The 24,373-nt window shown below is 44.9% G+C and overlaps 1 protein-coding gene across 1 annotated transcript in view; it reads right to left on the bottom strand.

Moving 5' to 3' along the window:
- Window positions 1-1,086: 1,086 nt before the first annotated feature.
- The window catches only part of PKD1L1 (polycystin 1 like 1, transient receptor potential channel interacting), a 433,476-nt gene continuing 410,189 nt past the window's right edge, over window positions 1,087-24,373 (bottom strand). The window contains exons 60-64 of the mRNA XM_075828219.1: window positions 12,891-13,130; window positions 10,752-10,913; window positions 10,109-10,288; window positions 3,590-3,636; window positions 1,087-2,333 (exon numbers count right to left, since the gene is read on the bottom strand). Of these exons, the coding sequence (XP_075684334.1) occupies window positions 1,685-2,333; window positions 3,590-3,636; window positions 10,109-10,288; window positions 10,752-10,913; window positions 12,891-13,130 (1,278 nt within the window). The 3' untranslated portion in view covers window positions 1,087-1,684. The remainder of the gene's footprint in view (window positions 2,334-3,589; window positions 3,637-10,108; window positions 10,289-10,751; window positions 10,914-12,890; window positions 13,131-24,373) is intronic.

The raw sequence follows: 24,373 nt of genomic DNA, 5'->3' as shown, positions 1-24,373 counted from the left end.
CCACAAAATTTCCTCCATTATCCACGTGGACCTCTTTGTGAAACTGGTTTCCGATGAATGGAACACCATGCCAAATAAGATCTAAAATGATAAGTTAACTATATCTGAGAGAGAGAGTTTAGCAAAAATTAGATCATACGATATACTGATTATCAATAAGATGTAACATTTGGGCTTTGTTTTTGATGGGTCCCACTTACCTGCTACAGCGTTCGTGCTTTTTGCTCACTGTGCCGCTCTGTCATTGGTGCGTGGTGACCGGCTCCCGTCTTCGTCACTTGCGACGCGCCGATTACTGGACTCACGTGACTCACGCGTTTCCGGTCTCGGCTCCTCGCGACTGACGACTTCCGGTGGTGTGGTCACTTCACTCTCCGGGACGCAGCGGCCGGTAAGTACACAGTGAAGCTAATTAATTATTATAGATCTCTCTCAGCTGACGCTTTGACACGCAATTGGTCCGGTTTTACTTAAATTGTACTTGTCTGTTGTTTAGCGCCACCCCCAGACGAAGGCATTTGTGCCGAAACGCGTGTTGGGGTGGACTCTGACTGTGTGCCTTGCCGTTTCCACCATGGGTATGATATATCCTGCTTGATATGTTGCGTTAAACTCTGCAGACAATTGTTCCTCTTCTTCAGCCTTTATTGCTCATATATTTTGACCATATATTTGCTTAAACCTATGTTAAATGTTTTGCATGGCTTACTAATAGTAACACATATACTCATTATGTTTATGCAGCACTTTGCTGCACTTATATAGGGTCATTGTATCACTTGCATGCCCTCTCTAGGTACTTGCACTTGCACTTTCTTGAAGTTCTGCTATAGGTACAAACTTGTGCTCTGTATCCACTCAGTAGCCACACAGTCTTTTGTCCCGTTTTTAACTGTGGTTTATGGATTCCTCATTTTAATCTATTGTCTACTGTTCCTTATGTGTTTCAATAAAATTATTTTTCTATTTTCATTATATTTTGTGTGAGCATCTATTTCTTATAGGTTATACACATGCTATATTGTGTACAATAAAGACAAAGATACGTGCAATCTGTGTGCAAATATTTTATTTCTAGATCCTTATTCTACAGATAGTCAGACAACAGACATACCCACGCTAGATAGATAGACCAGAGAGTTGAATTAAAAAATACCAGGGATTAAAAAAGGAATGTTGTTAATATTTATAGCCCATTTATAGCCCATTTCACAAGGAGTATTTTGCCCGAGGAATATCTGCCTCAAAATTCAGTTTGGAAGTTTGAGGCAGATTTTCCTCTCCCTGCACGCCGATTTTCGCGCCGATTTTCGCGGCGTTTTCCGCCCGCGGCCATTGAACGCCGCGGGAGTAAAACACCGCGAAATACGCTTTCTCTGCCTCCCATTGAAGTCAATGGGAGGTCAGAGGCGTAAACGCCCGAAGATAGGGCATGCCGCTTCTCTTTCCCGCGAGGCAGTTTTACTGCTCGCGGGAAAAAGACGCCGACGCCTCCCATTGAAATCAATGGGAGGCATTTTAGGGCCGTTTTTGCCGAGTTTTGCGACGCGGTTTCCACGTCAAAAAGCTCGGCAAAATTCTCAGTGTGAACTTAGCCTAACAGTTGTATAAAAGGCTCCATTTGAAATGTGTCCCAATTGACATGATATATACATGATATACAAGTCATGCTGATACTTTCAAACTACCAACATTGTTTCACAGAACAAGGAATCACATTGGCATTTGTGTTGAGCTGAGTTTTATCATCCCTTTGGATTACTATAGTTTTAATCAGTTTCTGCTGAGATCTATGTGACACTGTTTCTACAGTACTTTTCTTCACATTTATGATATCACAAAGACTTTGTTGGAAAATATGGCACTGCGGTTGCTGTGAGTCGTCTTCATTGTTGAGGTTCCCTGATGCCTTGATTCCATGTCCATTAGTTTGCTTCCACAAAGTCGTATCGCTGCTTTGCAAAGGTTCGATAACTGTGGTATGTGAACGCCTCAGAGGTTTGCGGTTTTTGTTTTGTATGTTGGCTAACGAACAGCGGGTTCTAACGTCTGTTTTATTGTATTCGAGGTTTATAGCATTCTCACATGGGTGCGTATACAAAACAGGGGGCAAAATAGGTTTCTGATCACATGGCTGATACTTTGGAGCATAGCCATTTTGAGTAAGATCTAAGCAATGTTTGTCATTTCCAACTGACAGTTTATGCTCCTCTTCAGTCATAAGAATGCACTTATTATCTAATGCATGATTCATGATGTCTTCAGAAGCATTCCCCAAGCCTTGTTGTTGTGTCAGACAGTTTGGATTTATACCAGGTACTTTAGAACAAGCACTAAAAGAACAAATATAATATTATGAGCACATTCATTAAGCTTCAATAATGAAACAAATATTACCTTTATGCAGGGCCAAATCACCCCCCCCCCCCCCCCCATTTATAAATATGATGTAGTATAATGTAGACATATGTGTTACCTGGTGCTGTATTTCACAGGCTGCCACTCCATTTAGGGCCACCGGGGACCATTTGATCTTCATTCTGACTATGTATCCTACAGTATCTGCTGTGGGATACACAAGTCAGGCTCCTAATGCAAGTGTATGAGAGCCTCAATGTTAGTCTAATAGACTTGCATCGAGAGGCTCACATCTAGTTTTTACAGTAGATGCTGTAGAGTTCTACAGTAGATGATGTAGGATTTTGTTGTCACGTGACCCCCACTGCGGGCCTGTATTGGAGTGGCCTCCTGGGAAATACAGCAGCAGGTAAGTCAATACACATGTCCATATTACACTATATTGCATTGTCTAACAAGCCGGGTGGTAGAATACAAATATATAAAATATACTGTGTAAATAGTAATTAACTGTGCTTACTAGTCTCCGTTTTCGTTTGCCACATGCACCAGGAAAGCTCCCAGCGCATACGTTAAACGTTTCCATAGGCCACCATTTACCCCAGGAAGGACTAGTATACGTAGGTATACCTTTTTCTTCTGTATGGAATAGCGCAGAAGACTGCGATACTTCATACGGAGGCATACAGTAAAAAATCTATACCGCGCGTTATACGTTTTTTTTTAACATGGGAGCCTATGGGCAACAGATGGTACCTTATGCCCATACAGTCGCATCCATCAGAAGTATGTATATTGGGGAATTATCTTAAGGCCTCGTTCACATCTGCGTTGGAGGCTCCGTTAGGGGCCTCCATCGCAGAACCGGCCAAGATTACGGGAGGCAATAGGACAGCATGTTATTGTCTCCAGTAAAATCATGGACACCCCAACGGAAAGCCGACAAAATCTATTAAAGTAAATGGGTTCCGCTGGTGGTATCCATTGTGCAATGGAGCTGTTGCTTCCGTCATTCCCTTGTTCTGCTGTTCTGACAGAGCAGAACAACAGAACACACCGACGCAGGTGTGAATGAAGCCTAATGCATACCTCTGACTGACACTGCAAAATGCAGTGTCATAAGAACCTTATCTTACATATGACAAGTTGTTATACAATTTGTGTTATCATTATAGATGTTTTATTTTGTGAGCAAAGTATTATTATATAAAATATTAGTGAAATGTTTTACCGTTGCAAGTCCCATTTCAGTTTTTCTTCCGGAGTGTATTCTTGAGTCTTGAAATAATCAAACAAAACATTAAATAGTCTCTGACTATATCTTTTCACACATTACCTTTTTATTTACGCTGGGGTAAAAATGTATCTGCTTCTGTAACTAATATCTGATTACTTGGGTTGTCTGCTTGGGACAATTCTTATACAGGGTGTCCTATTGCAGGACAACCCAACAATCAGCTGTAATCTATGGGAGAATCTGGCAGCAAGTGTTCAATTCTCCTGCAGCACTACCACAGGGAAAAATATGCTTTACATTGACTGTCCGTCTAATGCATGGACATAATGGCTGACTGTAGGGGGAACGGAGGATGATTGCAGAGGAACGGAGGCACCTAAAAAATTATATAAATAGCGCTGGAATAGGGGGGGGGGAGCAATGCAGGTATGGCAGCAGATTAACATTTGTGGGAACATGACAGGGAACCGGTCATCTACATCATGCTGCCCTGACTGACGGTAGCATAATGTATTGACATACACATTGATTTCAGCGATCTGTTACTTACTTGTTACAGTGTAGTGGTTTGTAAGAACTGACTCTTAATTATTCATGAGCTGCCATTCCCTCCACTCACTTGCCACTGATAGACAGATTTCTCCCTATTATTGTGTATAGTGAGAAATCTGTCAATCAGCGGCATGTGGGTGATGGGAGCGTCAGCTCATGAATAATTATTACTCTTCTCCTGCGGCACAATGGATTTATTTTTTTAAAAACTATTTCACTTCAGCAAATAAGTGACAAACCACTAAAATCAGTGTGTCTGTCACTACATTGTACTGCCCTCAGTGAGGGCAGCATAATGTAGATGTAAAGGATCTGCCAGGCACAGCTTCGGGGTTAACGCCCATAGATAATCAGTCTGCACCTGCTTCTATGTCTGTGAGACTGACTCCATCTTCCACCACTCAGGGTGGCAGGCTTAAGAGTGGGAGAACCTATCACAGCCTGGCCAGACGGAACTAGCTACCGCCATCTGTCTATTTATACCTGCCTTTCCTGTTCCTCCTTTGCTTGTGATTCTTCTCGTTTGGTTTCCTGGCCCTGCTGCAGCTTCTTGTACTATTGTCCTTGCTTCATATTGACCCCGGCTTGCTGACTACTCTCCTGCTCTGCGTTTGGTACCTCGTACACTCCTGGTTTGACTCGGCTTGTTTACTACTCTTCTGCTCTGCGTTTGGCACCTCGTACTCTCCTGGTTTGACTCGGCTTGTTCACTTCTCTTGTTGCTCACGGTGTTGCCGTGGGCAACTGCCCCTTTCTCCCCTAGCTCTGTGTACCCTTGTCTGTTTGTCTGTCGTGCACTTATTGAGCGTAGGGACCGTCGCCCAGTTGTACCCCGTCGCCTAGGGCGGGTCGCTGCAAGTAGGCAGGGACTGAGTGGCGGGTAGATTAGGGCTCACTTGTCTGTCTCCCCACCCCGTCATTACATAATCACAAGCCCATACCTAGTCTACCCTGGTCCCTGACACCACTATGGACCCCCTTGAGACCCTGGCTCAGCAAATGCAGGGTCTCTCCCTACAGGTCCAGGCCCTGGCTCAGAGGGTCAACCAGCCTGATGCTACCATGGTAGTCACCCTCACCTCACCTCTTGAAACCCACCTCAAGTTGCCCGACCGGTTCTCAGGGGAATGGAAGACTTTTCTCTCCTTTCGGGAGAGTTGTAGGCTCTATTTTCGTTTAAAGCCCCACTCCTCAGGTTCTGAGAGCCAGCGGGTGGGTATAATTATGTCCCGGCTCCAGGAAGGGCCCCAAGAATGGGCCTTCTCCTTGGCTCCTGATGCCCCTGAACGTTCCTCCGTTGATCTTTTCTTTTCTGCTCTCGGACTCATCTATGACGAGACTGACAAGACTGCTTTTGCCGAGAGTCAGCTGGTGACCTTACGTCAGGGTAAGAGACCTGTTGAGGAGTATTGCTCTGACTTTAGGAAGTGGTGCGTAGCTTCTCGGTGGAATGACCCTGCCTTAAGGTGCCAGTTTAGGTTGGGTCTGTCGAACGCCCTGAAAGATCTGCTAGTTAGTTATCCCTCCTCTGACTCCCTAGACCAGGTTATGGCTTTAGCGGTACGACTTGACCGACGTCTTAGGGAACGACGACTTGAACGTCTTGATGTTTTCTCCTCTGACTCCCCCATGATGCCTCCCGAGGTTCCGTTGCTTCGTTCCGCTCCGGAAGACTCGGAGTTACTTATGCAACTCGGGGCCTCCGTGTCCCCCCAACAACGTAGAGATTTCCGCAGGAAGAATGGTCTCTGCTTCTACTGTGGGGATGACAAGCATCAAGTGAACAACTGTCCTAAGCGTAAGAATGCAGCCGGAGAACTTCCGCGCCTAAGTGATCATCGGGGAGGTCACTTGGGCGCGCAGGTATTTCCCGTAAATATGAAACGTAATAAAATCTTGCTTCCCTTTCAGGTCTCTTTTGGTGGTAGGTCTGCTACCGGCAGTGCCTTCGTGGATTCAGGGTCTTCTGCTAATATCATGTCTGTGGAATTTGCTATGTCTCTAGCTATGCCTTTGATTGATTTGCCTAAACCTGTCCCGGTAGTGGGTATCGACTCCACTCCTCTTGCTAATGGTTATTTTACACAGCATACCCCTGTTTTTGAACTCCTTGTTGGCTCCATGTATTTGGAGCAGTGCTCTGTACTGTTAATGCAGAGATTATCGTCCGATTTGGTTTTAGGCCTTCCCTGGTTGCAGTTGCATAATCCCACGTTTGACTGGAATTCTGGGGACCTTACCAAGTGGGGGAATGAATGCTTGATGTCATGTTTTTCTGTTAATTCTATTTCTCCCCCTGAGGTGGTGAACACGCTACCTGAGTTTGTTCAGGACTTCGCCGATGTTTTCTCTAAGGAGGCCTCCGAAGTGTTACCTCCTCATAGAGAATATGATTGCGCAATCAATTTGGTACCAGGAGCTAAGCTCCCTAAGGGTAAGATATTTAATCTCTCTTGTCCCGAACGTGAAGCCATGAGAGAGTATATCCAGGAATGCCTGGCCAAGGGTTACATTCGCCCCTCTACTTCTCCGGTAGGTGCTGGCTTCTTCTTCGTAGGGAAGAAGGATGATGGTGGCCATGCATTGACTACCGAAGCTTGAATAAGGTCACTGTAAGGAACCAGTATACCCTTCCTCTGATTCCTGATCTCTTTAATCAGGTTCAGGGGGCCCAATGGTTCTCTAAATTTGATCTACGGGGGGCGTATAACCTTATCCGCATCAAAGAGGGGGATGAGTGGAAGACTGCGTTTAACACGCCCGAAGGTCATTTCGAATACCTCGTCATGCCCTTTGGTTGTGTAATGCTCCCGCGGTCTTCCAGAATTTCATAAATTAGATTTTAAGAGACTACCTGGGGGTATTTCTTGTAGTGTACCTTGATGACATACTTGTGTTTTCCAAGGACTGGTCCTCCCACATTGAGCATGTCAGGAAGGTGCTCCAGGTCCTTCGAGAAAACAAACTGTTTGCGAAGACCGAAAAATGTGTGTTTGGGGTGCAGGAGATACAATTTTTGGGCCAAATCCTCACTCCTCATGAATTCCGCATGGACCCTGCCAAGGTCCGGGCTGTGGCGGAATGGGTCCAACCTGCCTCCCTGAAGGCGTTACAGTGCTTCCTGGGGTTCGCTTATTATTACAGGAGGTTTATTGCTAACTTCTCGGTCATCGCTAAGCCTCTTACGGATCTCACTCGCAAAGGTGCTGATCTCCTCCACTGGCCTCCTGAGGCTGTCCAGGCTTTTGAGGTCCTTAAGAAGTGCTTTATCTCGGCCCCGGTGCTGGTTCAGCCCAACCAAATGGAGCCATTTATCGTGGAGGTTGACGCGTCCGAGGTGGGAGTGGGGGCTGTCTTGTCCCAGGGTACCAGGTCCCTCACCCATCTCCGTCCCTGTGCCTACTTCTCCAGGAAGTTTTCACCCACTGAGAGTAACTATGACATTGGAAACCGCAAACTCTTAGCCATTAAATGGGCATTTGAAGAGTGGCGCCACTTCCTGGAGGGGGCTAGGCACCAGGTAACGGTCCTTACCGACCACAAGAATCTGGTTTTCCTAGAATCTGCCTGGAAGCTAAACCCGAGACAAGCTCGTTGGGCGTTATTTTTTACCAGATTCAACTTTGTGGTTACCTATAGGGCTGGATCTAAAAATGTTAAGGCTGATACACTGTCACGTAGCTTCATGGCCAGCCCTCCTTCGGAGGAAGATCCTGCTTGTATTTTGCCTCCAGGTATAATCATTTCCGCTATTGATTCTGATTTAGTCTCTGAAATTGCGGCTGATCAAGGTTCAGCTCCCGGGAGCTTTCCTGAGAACAAGCTGTTTGTTCCCCTGCAATTCCGGCTAAGGGTACTTAGGGAAAATCATGATTCTGCATTATCTGGCCATCCAGGCATCCTGGGTACCAAGCACCTCCCAGGTCCCGACCAGCGGGCTTACTATGTTCCTTGCCCATTCCCCAGAGACCTTGGACCCATATCTCCATGGATTTCATCACCGATTTGCCTCCAAGTCGGTGGTGTGGGTTGTAGTAGACCGCTTCATTAAGATGTGCCACTTTGTGCCCCTCAAGAAACTACCCAATGCTAAGACGTTAGCTACCTTGTTTGTGAAACACATCCTGCGTCTCCATGGGGTCCCTGTCAATATTGTTTCGGACAGAGGGGTACAATTTGTTTCATTGTTTTGGAGAGCCTTCTGTAAAAAGTTGGAGATTGATCTGTCCTTCTCCTCTGCCTTCCATCCTAAAACGAATGGCCAAACTGAGAGGACTAATCAGTCTCTAGAACAATATTTAAGGTGTTTTATCTCTGACTGTCAATATGATTGGGTCTCATTCATTCCCCTCGCCGAATTTTCCCTTAATAACCGGGTCAGTAACTCGTCAGGGGTCTCCCTCTTTTTCTGTAATTTTGGGTTTAATCCACGGTTCTCTTCCGTTTCCCCTGGTAGTTCCAACAATCCCGAGGTAGAGGTCGTTCATCGAGAACTGTGCACAGTCTGGGCTCAGGTTCAGAAGAACCTAGATGCGTCCCAGAGCATACAAAAAACTCAGGCAGATAGAAAACGTTCTGATAACCCCTTGTTTATGGTCGGGGATCTGGTGTGGCTATCATCTAAAAATTTGCGCCTTAAGGTCCCGTCCAAGAAGTTTGCTCCCCGGTTTATAGGGCCGTACAAGGTCATTGAAGTCCTCAATCCTGTCTCCTTCCGACTGGAGTTGCCCCCATCTTTTCGAGTACACGACGTGTTCCATGCCTCCCTTAAACGCTGCTCCCCGTCCTTGGCTCCCTCGAGGAAACCTCCGGTCCCTGTTCTCACCCCTGAGGGGGCAGAATTCGAGGTGGCCAAGATTGTGGACAGCAGGTGGGTCCAAGGCTCCCTCCAGTACCTGGTCCATTGGAGAGGATACGGGCCTGAGGAGAGGACTTGGGTACCCGCTCGGGATGTTCACGCTGGGATATTGGTCAGGAGGTTTCACCTTCGTTTCCCCAGTAAACCAGGTCCACTTAGAAAGGTTCCGGTGGCCCCTCATAAAAGGGGGGGTACTGTAAGGGATCTGCCAGGCACAGCTTCGGGGTTAACGCCCATAGATAATCAGTCTGCACCTGCTTCTATGTCTGTGAGACTGACTCCATCTTCCACCACTCAGGGTGGCAGGCTTAAGAGTGGGAGAACCTATCACAGCCTGGCCAGACGGAACTAGCTCCCGCCCTCTGTCTATTTATACCTGCCTTTCCTGTTCCTCCTTTGCTTGTGATTCTTCTCGTTTGGTTTCCTGGCCCTGCTGCAGCTTCTTGTACTATTGTCCTTGCTTCATATTGACCCCGGCTTGCTGACTACTCTCCTGCTCTGCGTTTGGTACCTCGTACACTCCTGGTTTGACTCGGCTTGTTTATTACTCTTCTGCTCTGCGTTTGGCACCTCGTACTCTCCTGGTTTGACTCGGCTTGTTCACTTCTCTTGTTGCTCACGGTGTTGCCGTGGGCAACTGCCCCTTTCTCCCCCTAGCTCTGTGTACCCTTGTCTGTTTGTCTGTCGTGCACTTATTGAGCGTAGGGACCATCGCCCAGTTGTACCCCGTCGCCTAGGGCGGGTCGTTGCAAGTAGGCAGGGACTGAGTGGCGGGTAGATTAGGGCTCACTTGTCTGTCTCCCCACCCCCGTCATTACAGTAGATGACTGGTTCCCTTTAAAGGGTTATTCCGATAGTCAAGCGTTCTTACCAATTTTCAGCTATCCAATGGAAAGGTGGGAACTGTTAGGTTAGAACTCACCCTGCCGCTCTATTGAAAGATTAAGGCAATGACGGAAACTGACGAGAACAGCGCTCGGCAATCTCCATCATTGCCCTTATCCAGTGAACAGGTGATAACTTCTTACACCCGGAAAACACCTTTAATGACTTTTCTATATTTCACACTAACTGGCACACTATCAACTATATTTTGTTTTTACCTCTGTCAATGTTTGCTTAAACAAAAATTCAGAGCTGGTGTCAAGGTGATTCATGTCTCCTTCTTCTTCTGTATAGCACTGTGACTTTGCTGGAAGGGAGTGATGGAGGCTGTTTGATATAGCATTAAGTCGAAACAGAAGTTCATCTATCAGGTCCTCAAATTCATCCAAGTAGTAATTCTGTCAGTGGCAGAAAAAAAAATACTAATTTAAAACTAGACTCAATATCATAATAATTGACTATTAATATTTTATAGAATTTAAGGAAACCTCAAAATCGACTAATTTAAAAATAGACAAAAATGTTCAAGGACTATACTATTAGGATAAAAAAAAGTGTTAAATGGTAAATCTACAGTATAATTAAACGTAGTTTGGAGCCTTTGTCATATGAACTATTTTTTACGGTAAAGTGATGGAAACCATAACGGAAACACGATGGACCCCATTAAAGTCAATGGGTTCCCACAGGCACTGTTGGTGTCTATCATGTAACGGATCTGTTACGGCATTGAATTCTGTTTTTTCTGCTCCTATGATGAGATGAACAGAAAAAGCTAATTCATAGTGCAGATGTGAACAAAGCCTTAATGACCTGTCATATGTAAGGACATATGCGTGTAAGCTAATTTTAGTTACTTACACTGCCGGTTATACAAATATCGGTATTCTTTTGTCTTTGTCGACCAACTATTGAAAGCACCAGTTGTTTTGCATGAGATACAAGATCTTTAAATGTCACAAGATGCTTGCTGCGTTGTGCCTTCTTTGAGTATTTGGCAACAGAAGTGAGAATTCCTTTGAGCTATCAAAAAAAGAAACATTTAAACAAAAAACAAAGCAGCGGACAACACATATTAATAGTGTTACTTATCAGAGTGGAAATAGCTGGATTATTGTAGTTGGCAGCATTGAGCTACCTCAATAGTGATGAACTCTAGAAAAATCTAAATACGGTTATATTTTCCATTTTCCATTTCCTTTAAATTCTTGGTAATAAATCTGTATGCATACATACCTATATTTCTTTCTACTCCATAATGTAGGCCTGAACACATTTGTATAAATTCTAAGACAAGGGTTAAATTTAATTGAACGGTCCAATAGAAACAGGACAGGACCTTGTAATTGGTGATGCAGGGGCGCACTTAAATGAGAATTTATTAACTTTTTTACGCCAGTTTTCTGGAGCAGAAAAGTTGCAAAACATCATAAAACTCACAATTTGCATTGCAAGTTGCAAATTTTGGCCTTTTCACACTGCCCTTGGCACTTTTGAGAAAAGGGGGCGGGGTCACAGCTGACAAATTCTGGGCATAAAAGATAGTGGAATCCTATGCCAGCTCCCAGCTGGTATAGATTTTACTCTGTGGGACGTAGCAACGTAGAGGCCCGTATTGGGTCCTGTACCTTGCCCCCCATATTGGACTATTGTCACTAACCCATCCCATCAGACAATTAAATAAAAAAAAAAGTATGCTCACCTCACCACGCCTTCGTGTTCCCTCAACCTTCCTCAGAATGCTGCGGCTCATGCAAAGTCCTGACGCCAGGCAGAGTCAGGATGTTGTATGTGATGCAGCACTGATGACATTGAGTGCTGTGTCGCATATGAGGGCATCAGGACCTTGTTTGAGCCGCAGCATGCTGAGGGAGCCTGAGAGGGTCCAGAAGGGAGAAGAACGGTGAGGTAAGTTTAATACTTTTTTTAATTTTACGTCCGAGGGGTTAATGGATGGAGCACGGCCAACCGAAAAATGCAACACATTTTTTAAGAGGCACATCTTTCTCCAACTTTATTTATATTTAGACTGGATGAAATGCCAGTCTTAATACATTTTCTCCTTAGTACCTGGAAATCCTACTCTGATCAAATTCTTTCTGCCGCTACTAGGGGGAACTCACTGCATATAAATTTATATTAAAAGCTATATAAATCCCTATGTAGTGAGCTCCCTCTAGTGGTGGCTGCAGGCAACCAGCATTTAATCAAGAAACGCTATGGGTGACTTTATCTATAGTTCTACAGGTCCTTCTCAATTAATTAGAATATCATCAAAAAGTTAATTTTTATTTCAGTAATTCAATTCAAAAAGTGAAATCCATTTATTATCTAGATTCATTACACACAGAGTGATCTATTTCCAGCAATTTCTTTTAATGTTGAAGATTATGGCTAACAGTTAATGAAAACCCAAAATTTAGTCTCTCAAAAAATTCGAATATTATATAAGCCCAATTTCAGAAATGATTTTTAATACCGAAATGTAGGCCTACTGAAAAGTATGTACAGTATATGCACTAAATACTTGGTCGGGGCTTCTTTTGCATGAATTACTGCATAAATGCGACGTGGCATGGAGGCGATCAGCCTGTGGCACTGCTGAGGTGTTATCAATGCGGCGTGGCATGGGGGCGATCATCCTGTGGCACTGCTGAGGTGTTATGGAAGCCCAGGTCGCTTTGATGGCGGCTTTCAGCTCGTCTGCATTGTGGGGTCTGGTGTCTCTCATCTTCCTCTTGGTAATACCCCATAGATTCTCTGCCATCTTTACCATGTACACCAATGTGCTTGGAAGCCCCCCTTTAAATATTCTGCTTCTGCCCCTGTGATGGGGCACTATCCATAACAAAGAGGTTAGGGCTATCCTCTGCTGGACCTTCTATTATAGCCCTTTGTACAGTAACATTTTAATATTTTCATATTAGCATTATTGTCTTTATAAGACGTTCTAGAAAAGTAAGTACTATATTTACTTATCCACCCGAATTTCATGCTTACCATTCCAGTCCATACGATGGTAAATGCGATGAAGAGTGCTCCATAAAAACATGGTATTGCAATGTGGTTAGATTTAATTTCATATTGTAAAAATTGGATATGCTTGGTACCACGAACCCCTAGTAAATGTATAAAAATAGTTTGGATTGAATTGAGCGCACCACTAAATAAATAGCTTTCAGAGGAGAATATGAGGCGTCCTAATGAAGAATATGCCATGGTGAAGACAACTCCAATGAGCTGCAAAGACAAATGTGTAAGAGGTTACCAAACATTATGTGTCATATAAATACCATAATATAATTACACAATCATATATTTAAAGTGTACTTCCTATAATAAAAACAAATTTCCATAAATCAATAGTACAAGTGAAGATAAGAAACTTTGTAATAAAAAGATGCTTCTTTCTCCACTTATCATTCTTCTTTCCTCCCCTCCTCTGCCTCCTTAAAGGAAAGGTCATGACATTTTTTGCTTTATTATTTTTGGTGTTTTTATTCATTTAAATATTATATTTTATTCATTTATTTTTTCACATGAATTTTTTTAAATTAAACTTTTTTTTATTAACACTGCTGGGGGGGGTGTGGGGCCCGGGTGCGTGTGGGGGTGGAATGTGTGTGGGGGTGTACATGTGGGGGTGTGCGTTTGTGTGGGGGGAGGTGTGTGAAGGGTTGCGTGTCGGGGTTGCGTTTGTGTGGGGGGGGTTACGTGTGTGAATGTGCATGTGGGGGTGGGGGTTTGCAGAACGTTTGTATGTGGGAGAGGTGTGCTTGTGTGGGGGGTGGAAGGGTTTGCAGATCGTCTGCATGTGAGGGGGTATGGGGAGCGTTTGCATGTGTGGGGGAGGTTTGTGGGGGAGCGCTCCATGATGCGCCAGAATTATTAATAACTATTAATATTTCTGGCGCATCTCTGGGTCCCATGCACCACAATAAACTACAGTTCATTGACCTCTAGTATTTATTGCAGTGCAGGGGAGAAGACAGAAAACGGCTGTAGGTGAGTATAAGATTTTTTTATTTTTCATACTATCAACTTTATTTTTTTTGTTTTGCAGGTTCCGCTGGATCTATTGGACTACGTCGTAGATTCTTTGAGCTATGTCGTAGATTTGGTGGACTACTGTAATGATCTACGTTTTTTTAAATAAAATGGTTAACGAGGGTTGTGGGGGGGAGTTTTTATTTAAATACATTTTTTTATCGTAGTCCTCTGTTTTTTTAATACTTTATTAGTGCCTTAGCAATAACAGTTGTATGTTTGACAGCGTCCACTACTAAGATGGGCTTAGTGTTTTGTTATTTCCTCCCCACTTTCCAAAAACCATACATTTTTTATTTTTCCGTAGAGGTATGTATACGGACGTGATGTTACCAGATATGTTAATATTTTATTTATTTTACATTGCGTTTGGGGAGAAATGGGAAAATGTGTTTTTTTTAACTTTTAATATTTTTTTTATTTTTTTTGAGACATGTTATGGGAAACCAATTAACCCTTTCAGGACCAGGCCAGTTTTTGTTTTTTTATCCCCGCCTTTCAATCAACATAAAAGTTAACAATGAATAAAAAAGTTAATAAAAATTTTTCTGTCATAACCGTATGAGGGCTTGTTGTGTACGGGATGAGTTGTATTTTTTTTTAATAGCACCATTGTTTTGTACCATATAATGGAATTAAATAGTACGAACAAACAGGGCGTAAACACTGCAGGTTTTTTCTTGTAACAGATTTATTGCGGAAAATCTGCAGGGTATTAAAATAGAAGCAGTGTGGGTGAGATTTCAACAAATGTCATCCCCACACAGCAGAAAAATTAGCATAAAAAACGCACATAAATTGTGCAGATACGCACATAAATTTCCTCAACCGCACTATGTCAATTAATGCTGCGGAATTGCAGCTCTTCTCTTGCGGGTTTTCCCCATTGAATTCAATGGGGTGATTAAACCTGCAACAAAGTGGTGTGTGTTGACAACATTTGCGGCGGAATCGCAATGATTCTGCCGCAAAAATTGCAAGTAAGAAAAACAGAAATAAAGTTATACTTACCTAGAGTTTTCTGCTTCTTCTAAAGTCCAGCCTCCTGCGACACTCCTCTGAATCACTGCCAGGACCGTGCTCTCTCTCCTCCTCACGGTGCGAAGTGCATGTGAGGGGGAGATTTTTTGCAGCCCACTTGTAGATAGCACCCTCCACCTCCGTAGATGCCCCCCCCCCCTTCCTGTAGATAGCGCCACCGTAGCTCCCTGAAGGAGCGGAATTCCCCTGTGGCCGTGGATTTCACTCCTGGATGGAGCGCTTGATGTCTCTGTCCATATATGATGGACAGAAACAACTATTGCAATCTGCCCAACAATCGCTGAGGAAGGTAAGAGAAAGCGTCAGGGATTAATGTATAACCTTTCTGCAGACAGATGTTCTTGATTCTATACCGTTTACATCGGATCCGGTCACGGAACTTACTCTTAAGACCATGCTACAAGCTCTGCAACAATCCCTAAATTCTGGGTGCGTTCAATGTCTGAAGTGATACACACTGTGGAGTACTGTAATGACAGGGGGGTAGGGAAACAGACAGTGAGCCCTAATCTACCCACCACTCAGTCCCTGCCTACTTGCAACGACCCGCCCTAGGCGATGGGGTACAACTGGGCGACGGTCCCTACGCTCAGTAGGTGCACAACAGACAAGGGGACACAAGCAAAGGGAAATGGGGCAGTTGCCCACGGCAACACCATGAGCAACAAGAGAGGTGAACGAGCCGAGTCAAACCAGGAGTGTACGAGGTACCAAACGCAGAGCAGGAGAGTAGTCAGTAAGCCGGGGTCAGTATGAAGCAAGGTCAAATAGCTAGAAGCTGCAGCAAGGCCAGGAAACAACACGAGAAGAATCACAAGCAAAGGAGGAACAGGAAAGGCAGGTATAAATAGACAGAGGGCGGGAGCTAGCTCCGTCTGGCCAGGCTGCGATAGGCTCTCCCACTCCTAAGCCTGCCATCCTAAGTGGTGGAAGATGGAGTCAGACTCAGAGACATAGAACCAGGTGCAGACTGATTACCCATGGGCGTATACACAGAAGTTGTGCCTGGCAGATCCTTTACAGTACCCCCCCTTTTATGAGGGGCCACCGGACCCTTTCTAAGTGGACCTGGTTTATTGGGGAAACGAAGGTGGAACTTCCTGACCAATACCCCAGCGTGAACATCCTGGGCGGGTACCCAAGTCCTCTCCTCAGGCCTGTATCCTCTCCAATGGACCAGGTACTGGAGGGAGCCTTGGACCATCTTGCTGTCCACAATCTTGGCCACCTCGAATTCCACCCCCTCAGGGGTGAAACGGGAACAGGAGGTTTCCTCGAGGGAGCCAAGGACGGGGAGCAGCGTTTAAGGAGGGAGGCATGAAACACGTCGTGTATAAGAAAAGATGGGGGCAACTCCAGTCGGAAGGAGACAGGATTGAGGACTTCAATGACCTTATACGGCCCTATAAACCGGGGAGCAAACTTCTTGGACGGGACCTTAAGGCGCAAGTTCTTAGACGATAACCAGACCAGATCCCCGACCATAAACAAGGGGTTAGCAGAACGTCTTCTATCAGCCTGAGTTTTTTGTATGCTCTGGGACGCCTCTAGGTTCTTCTGAACCTGGGCCCAGACTGTGCACAGTTCCCGATGAACGACCTCTACCTCGGGATTGTTGGAACTACCAGATGAAACGGAGGAGAACCGTGGATTAAACCCAAAATTACAGAAAAAGGGGGAGACCCCTGACGAGTTACTGACCCGGTTATTAAGGGAAAATTCGGCGAGGGGAATGAATGAGACCCAATCATATTGACAGTCAGAGATAAAACACCTTAAATATTGTTCTAGAGACTGATTAGTCCTCTCGGTTTGGCCATTAGTTTCAGGATGGAAGGCAGAGGAGAAGGACAGATCAATCTCCAACTTTTTACAGAAGGCTCTCCAAAACAATGAACAAATTGTACCCCTCTGTCCGAAACAATATTGACAGGCACCCCATGGAGACGCAGGATGTGTTTGACAAACAAGGTAGCTAACGTCTTAGCATTGGGTAGTATCTTGAGGGGCACAAAGTGGCACATCTTACTGAAGCGGTCTACTACAACCCACACCACCGACTTGCCTTGAGATGGAGGCAAATCGGTGATAAAATCCATGGAGATATGGGTCTAAGGTCTCTGGGGAATGGGCAAAGAACATAGTAAGCCCGCTGGTCGGGACCTGGGAGTCTTGGACCTAGCACAAACCTCACAAGCGGCGACGTCGGCCTTAACGTCTTTAGGCAACCCAGGCCACCAATAGTTTCTGGCAATGAGGTGTTTGGTACCCAGGATGCCTGGATGACCAGATAGTGCGCAGTCATGATTTTCCCTAAGTACCCTTAGCCGGAATTGCAGGGGAATAAACAGCTTGTTCTCAGGAAGGTTCCCGGGAGCTGAACCTTGATCAGCCGCAATTTCAGAGACTAAATCAGAATCAATAGAAGAAACTACTATACCTGGAGGCAAAATACAAGCAGGATCTTCCTCCGAAGGAGGGCTGGCCATGAAGCTACGCGACAGTGCATCAGCCTTAATATTTTTAGACCCAGCCCTATAGGTAACCAAAAAGTTGAATCTGGTAAAAAATAGCGCCCATCGAGCTTGTCTCGGGTTTAGCCTCCGGGAAGATTCTAGGAAAACCAGATTCTTGTAGTCGGTAAGGACCGTTACCTGGTGCCTAGCCCCCTCCAGGAAGTGGCGCCACTCTTCAAATGCCCATTTAATGGCTAAGATTTTTGCAGTTGCCAATATCATAGTTACTCTCAGAGGGCGAAAACTTCCTGGAGAAGTAGGCACAGGGACGGCGATGGGTGAGGGACCTGGTACCCTGGGACAAGACAGCCCCCACTCCCACCTCGAATGCGTCAACCTCCACGATAAATGGCTCCATTTGGTTGGGCTGGACCAGCACCGGGGCCGAGATAAAGCACTTCTTAAGGACCTCAAAAGCCTGGACAGCCTCAGGAGGCCAGTGGAGGAGATCAGCACCTTTGCGAGTGAGGTCCGTAAGAGGCTTAGCGATGACCGAGAAGTTAGCAATAAATCTCCTGTAATAATTAGCGAACCCCAAGAAACACTGTAACGCCTTCAGGGAGGCAGGTTGGACCCATTCCGCCACAGCCTGGACCTTGGCGGGGTCCATGCGGAATTCATGAGGAGTGAGGATTTGACCCAAAAATGGTATCTCTTGCACCCCAAACACACATTTTTCGGTCTTAGCAAACAGTTTGTTTTCCCGAAGGACCTGGAGCACCTTCCTAACATGCTCAATGTGGGAGGACAAGTCCTTGGAAAACACAAGTATGTCATCAAGGTACACTACAAGAAATACCCCCAGGTAATCTCTTAAAATCTCATTTATGAAATTCTGGAAGACCGCGGGGGCATTACACAACCCAAAGGGCATGACGAGGTATTCGAAATGACCTTCGGGCGTGTTAAACGCAGTCTTCCACTCATCCCCCTCTTTGATGCGGATAAGGTTATACGCCCCCCGTAGATCAAACTTAGAGAACCATTGGGCCCCCTGAACTTGATTAAGGAGATCTGGAATTAAAGGAAGGGGATACTGGTTCCTTACAGTGACCTTATTCAAGTTACGGTAGTCAATGCATGGCCTAAGACCACCACACTTCTTCCCTACAAAGAAGAAGCCAGCACCTACCGGAGAAGTAGAGGGGCGAATGTAACCCTTGGCCAGGCATTCCTGGATATACTCTCTCATGGCTTCACGTTCCGGACAAGAAAGATTAAATATCCTACCCTTAGGGAGCTTAGCTCCTGGTACCAAATCGATAGCGCAATCGTATTCTCTATGAGGAGGTAACACTTCGGAGACCTCCTTAGAGAAAACATCAGCGAAGTCCTGAACAAACTCAGGTAGCGTGTTCACCTCCTCAGGGGGAGAAATAGAATTAACAGAAAAACATGACGTCAAGCATTCATTACCCCATTTGGTAAGCTCCCCAGTATTCCAGTCAAACGTGGGATTATGCAACTGCAACCAGGGAAGGCTTAAAACCAAATCGGACGATAATCCCTGCATCACCAGTACAGAGCACTGCTCCAAATGCATGGAGCCAACAAGGAGTTCAAAAACGGGTCTGCTGAGTAAAATAACCATTAGCAAGAGGAGTGGAGTCGATACCCACTACCGGGACAGGTTTAAGCAAAACAATCAAAGGCATAGCTAGAGACATAGCAAATTCCACAGACATGATATTAGCAGAAGACCCTGAATCCACAAAGGCACTGCCGGTAGCAGACCTACCACCAAAAGAGACCTGAAAGGGAAGCAAGATTTTATTACGTTTCATATTTACGGGAAATACCTGTGCGCCCAAGTGACCTCCCCGATGATCACTTAGGCGCGGAAGTTTTCCGACTGCTTATTCTTACGCCTAGGACATGTGTTCACTTGATGCTTGTCATCCCCACAATAGAAGCAGAGACCATTCTTCCTGCGGAACTCTCTATGTTGTCGGGGGGACTTGGAGGCCCCGAGTTGCATAGGTACCTCCGAGTCTTCCATGGAAGAGCGAAGCAACGGGACCTCGGGAGGCATCATGGGGGAGTCAGAGGGGAAAACACAAAAACGTTCAAGTTGTCGTTCCCTGAGACGTCGGTCAAGTCGTACCGCTAAAGCCATAACCTGGTCTAAGGAGTCAGAACAGGGATAGCTAACTAGCAGGTCTTTCAGGGCGTTCGACAGACCCAACCTAAACTGGCACCTTAAGGCAGGGTCATTCCACCGAGAAGCTACGCACCACTTCCTAAAGTCAGAACAATACTCCTCCACAGGTCTCTTACCCTGACGTAAGGTTACCAGCTGACTCCCGGCAAAGGCAGTCATGTCAGTCTCGTCATAAATGAGTCCGAGAGCAGAAAAGAAAAGATCAACGGATGAAAGTTCAGGGGCATTAGGAGCCAGGGAGAAGGCCCATTCTTGGGGCCCTTCCTGGAGCCGGGACATAATTATACCCACCCGCTGGCCCTCAGAACCTGAGGAGTGGGGCTTTAAGCGAAAGTAGAGCTTACAACTCTCCCGAAAGGAGAGAAAAGTCCTCCGGTCCCCTGAGAACCGGTCAGGCAACTTGAGGTGGGGTTCAAGAGGTGAGGTGAGGGGCACTACCATGGTAGCGTCAGGCTGGTTGACCCTCTGAGCCAGGGCCTGGACCTGTAGGGAGAGACCCTGCATTTGCTGAGCCAGGGTCTCAAGGGGGACCATAGTAGTGTGAGGGACCAGGGTAGCCTAGGTATATGGGCTTGTGATTATGTAATGACGGGGGGGGGGTAGGGAAACAGACAGTGAGCCCTAATCTACCCACCACTCAGTCCCTGCCTACTTGCAACGACCCGCCCTAGGCGACGGGGTACAACTGGGCGACGGTCCCTATGCTCAGTAGGTGCACGACAGACAAACAGACAAGGGGACACAAGCAAAGGGAAATGGGGCAGTTGCCCACGGCAACACCGTGAGCAACAAGAGAGGTGAACGAGCCGAGTCAAACCAGGAGTGTACGAGGTACCAAACGCAGAGCAGGAGAGTAGTCAGTAAGCCGGGGTCAGTATGAAGCAAGGTCAAATAGCTAGAAGCTGCAGCAAGGCCAGGAAACCACACGAGAAGAATCACAAGCAAAGGAGGAACAGGAAAGGCAGGTATAAATAGACAGAGGGCGGGAGCTAGCTCCGTCTGGCCAGGCTGCGATAGGCTCTCCCACTCCTAAGCCTGCCATCCTGAGTGGTGGAAGATGGAGTCAGTCTCAGAGACATAGAACCAGGTGCAGACTGATTACCCATGGGCGTATACACAGAAGTTGTGCCTGGCAGATCCTTTACAAGTACAAGGTACAACATGTGGAATCCAAAATGAGTGTTTTTGCATCATCCCACAATTAACTTATTGATGCTCATTATGACTTTGAATCATACCTGTCTCAAGCGAAAGCAAAAATTGCTGATATGGAAGACAGAGCCCTCCGAAACAACGTTAAATTTCGGGGTGTTCCTGAAGATTTGGCGGCCAATATTTGACCCACCTCATTCAGGGATTCATCAAGACTCTACTTCCCAAATGCACATCTGGAGATCAGATCGTAGACAGAGCCCATAGAGTTCCGAGGCCTAAACACCTAGCTGAAGAGGTTCAGTGGTATGTCTCGGCTCACCTCCATTTTTTCCTTATCAAGGAACTCTTCATGGCTGCCACAAGGCAAAAGGATGCAATCCCTGCCCAAAACAACATGGTCTCCGTTTATGCGAACCTCTCTGGAACCACTCTACAACTCCGGAGACAACTTTCCCCCATAACTACAGCTCTCCAGGATAATAAGATCCTATATAAATGGGGCTTTACGGTTCGCATACTGATCAATAGGAATAACTCTATGCACATGGTCAGATCCATAAAAGATGGGATTTCTTTGCTACAACAATGGGACATTACTATCATCTCCTCAGAGCCTACACAGAGGGCTCCTCCTCACCCCATCAGGGATGAATGGCAATTGACCAAACTCTGCAACCATCCACGACGTTGAGGTAACTTGCAAAGGTATATGCACCGTTGCTTTTGACACCTAAATGTCTGTCCACAAACTGACTGTGTCCCCCCCTAATCTACCTGAACCCCACCACTGTTCAGAACATCTCTCTACGAAAGTACTTGAATGTTTCTGTTTTGTTATTATGTTTTGTGCAGTCCTTTATCCATAATGTCAGTTTGCACCTGCTTTGACGATGTATACTATCTTGAATGATGAAAATGTGATACAAATGTTCAACTAGGATTGCAGTCAACAGCATGCCCTCCTTTGCAATGGCTCTTAAATTTGCTTCTCTAAATATAAATGAACTTAATAGTCCGCACAAACGTGCATATATGGGGAAAGAAGCCCAACAGTTGGCATGCGATATACAGATGTAGCCATCTTTAACTTGATTCTGATAACTAGCTGCAGCGTGATATTACACAACAAAAGCCATTGAAAAGTAATTGGAAAAAGTCAAGATAAGAGATCTAGCCATTCATCCAAATTTTCATTTTCTCAACAAATAAAAGAAAAAACCCCAACATTTGTAAAGCAACTTCTCTGGAGTACGGAAATACCCCATATGTGATCATAAACTGCTGTTTGGGCACCGGCAAGGATCCGAAGAGAAGGAGCGCAATTTGGTTTTTGTAGTGCAGATTTTGCTGGATTGGTTTCTGGTCGCTATGTCGCATTTGCAAAGCAGCTGTGCGACTAAAACAGTGGAAACATCCCAAAAGTGACCCTATTTGGAAACTACACCCCTCAAAGTATTCACCTAGGGGTGTAGTGAGCATGTTAACACCGCAGGTGTTTTGCAGAAATTAGTGTGAACTCGATGTTGCAGAGTGAAAATGGGATTTTTTTTCATTGATATGCCAATATGTGGTGCACAGTTTGTGCCACCATAACAAGACAGCTCTCTAATTATTATGCTGTGTTTCTCGATTTTAGAATCACTCTACATATGACCCTAATCTTTTTCCTAGACATTCGACCAGGCTCAGGAGTGAAAGAGTACCATGCAAAATTGAGGCCTAATTTGTCATTTACACAGTATTGGTTCACAACTGCAGGGCTCTGATGTGAAATAATAAAAGAAACCCTTGAGAAGTGACCCCATTTTGGAAACTACATCCCTCAAGGCATTTATTAAGGGGTGTAGTGAGCATTTTCTCACCACAGGTCTTTTCCATAAATGATTGCACTGCGGATGGTGCAAAGTAAAAATTTAAATTTTTCTCTAGATATGCCATTTCAGTGCCAAATATGTTGTGCCCAGCTTGTGCCACTGGAGACACACATTCCAAAAATTGTTAAAATGGTTCTCCCGGGTATGGCGATGCCATATATGTGGAAGAAAACCACTGTTTGGGCACACTGTAGGGCTCAGAAGGGAGGAAGCACCATTTGGCTTTTGGAGCGTGGATTTTGCTTGGTAGTAGTTGTGTTTAGAGTTTTACTGGTATTTCAGTTTATAATGTGGGGGTACATGTAAGCTGGACAGATTACATCAGGGGCATAGTCTGGGTTATAATAATGGGGTAAAAAAAACTGTAAAATAATCCATAGATATTTGTTACGCTGTGAAGCAATCCTTTCTGATAAGGCCAGTGTCGCACTGACAAATGGTGTCCTTACTTATCCCTCCTTCGGTCCACACTCCGCACCTTTGCAGTTTGGGGAATTTTGCTGGGAATGTGTTGTCTTGGTATAATACGGACACCCTCACTTCCAGCAGATGTTTGGGCCCTCCCCTTCCTGGTTCAATACTTTTAGGGCCTTGATAAATCGCCTCTTGAAACAGAAGAAATGTTCCCCTCGGGCCTGCACAACTGCATATTTTTTATTTCCTGACTTATTGGAGCCTTAACTAATTTTATTATTTCATTGACGTAGTGGTATAAGGGCTGTTTTTTTGCGGGACGAGCTGTAGTTACTATTGGTACCATTTTGGGGTACATGCAACTTTTTTATCACTTTTTATCCTATTTTATGGGAGACAAGATGACCAAAAAACAGCAATTCTGGCATAGTTTTTTTGTTTTTTTATAAAGCGTTCATCATGCATTATAAATTACATGTTAACTTTATTCTGTGGGTCAGTACTATTCCGGCGATACCAAATTTATAGCACTTTTTTATGTTTTACAACTTTTTGCACAATAAAATTACTTAAGTAAAAAGAACGTATTTTTTCTGTCGCCATTTTGTGAGAACCATAACTTTAAAAAAATTTCATCAACGGAGCTGTATGAGGGCTTGTTTTTTGCGAGACAAGCTACAGTTTTTATAGGTACCTTTTTTGGCGACTTTTTGATCACTTTTTATTCCAATCTTTGTAGTGACTAAAAAACAGAAGTTCTGGCATCGTTTTTTAAATTTTTTTTATGCCATTCACCACGTGTAATAAATAACATAATATTTTTATAGTTCAGGCCGTTACGGACGCGGCGATACCAGTATGGTTTATTTATTTTAATAATAAAGGACTTGATAAGTGAAAAAGGGTGATTGTTTTTTATTTTATTACTTGAAACTTTTTTTTTATTTTTGACAACTTTCTTTTATCACTTTTTTACACTTTTTTTTAGTCCCACTATGGGATTTGAAGGTCCAACTGTGAGATTTTTGTTCTAATACATTGCACTACCTATGAAGTACAATGTATTAGATATGTCAGTCATTCCCTGACAGCAAGCCGATTAGGCTTCGCCTCTGGGCGGGTCCCCATCAGCTTCCATAATGGCAGAGCAGGAGGCCATTATTAGGCCTCCTGTTGCCATATCAGCAGTCGGCAGCTGATCTGCTACCAACCTCTAAGATGCTTCATCGTTGCATCTAAGGGGTTAATGGAAGGAATCGGAGCTAGTTCCAGTTC

The sequence above is a fragment of the Rhinoderma darwinii genome, chromosome 5 (assembly GCF_050947455.1).
Source record: "Rhinoderma darwinii isolate aRhiDar2 chromosome 5, aRhiDar2.hap1, whole genome shotgun sequence".
In the NCBI taxonomy this organism is placed as follows: Eukaryota; Metazoa; Chordata; class Amphibia; order Anura; family Rhinodermatidae; genus Rhinoderma; species Rhinoderma darwinii.
The sequence above is the reverse complement of the archived record's forward strand: the minus strand, read 5'-3'. Positions and strand labels throughout refer to the sequence as shown.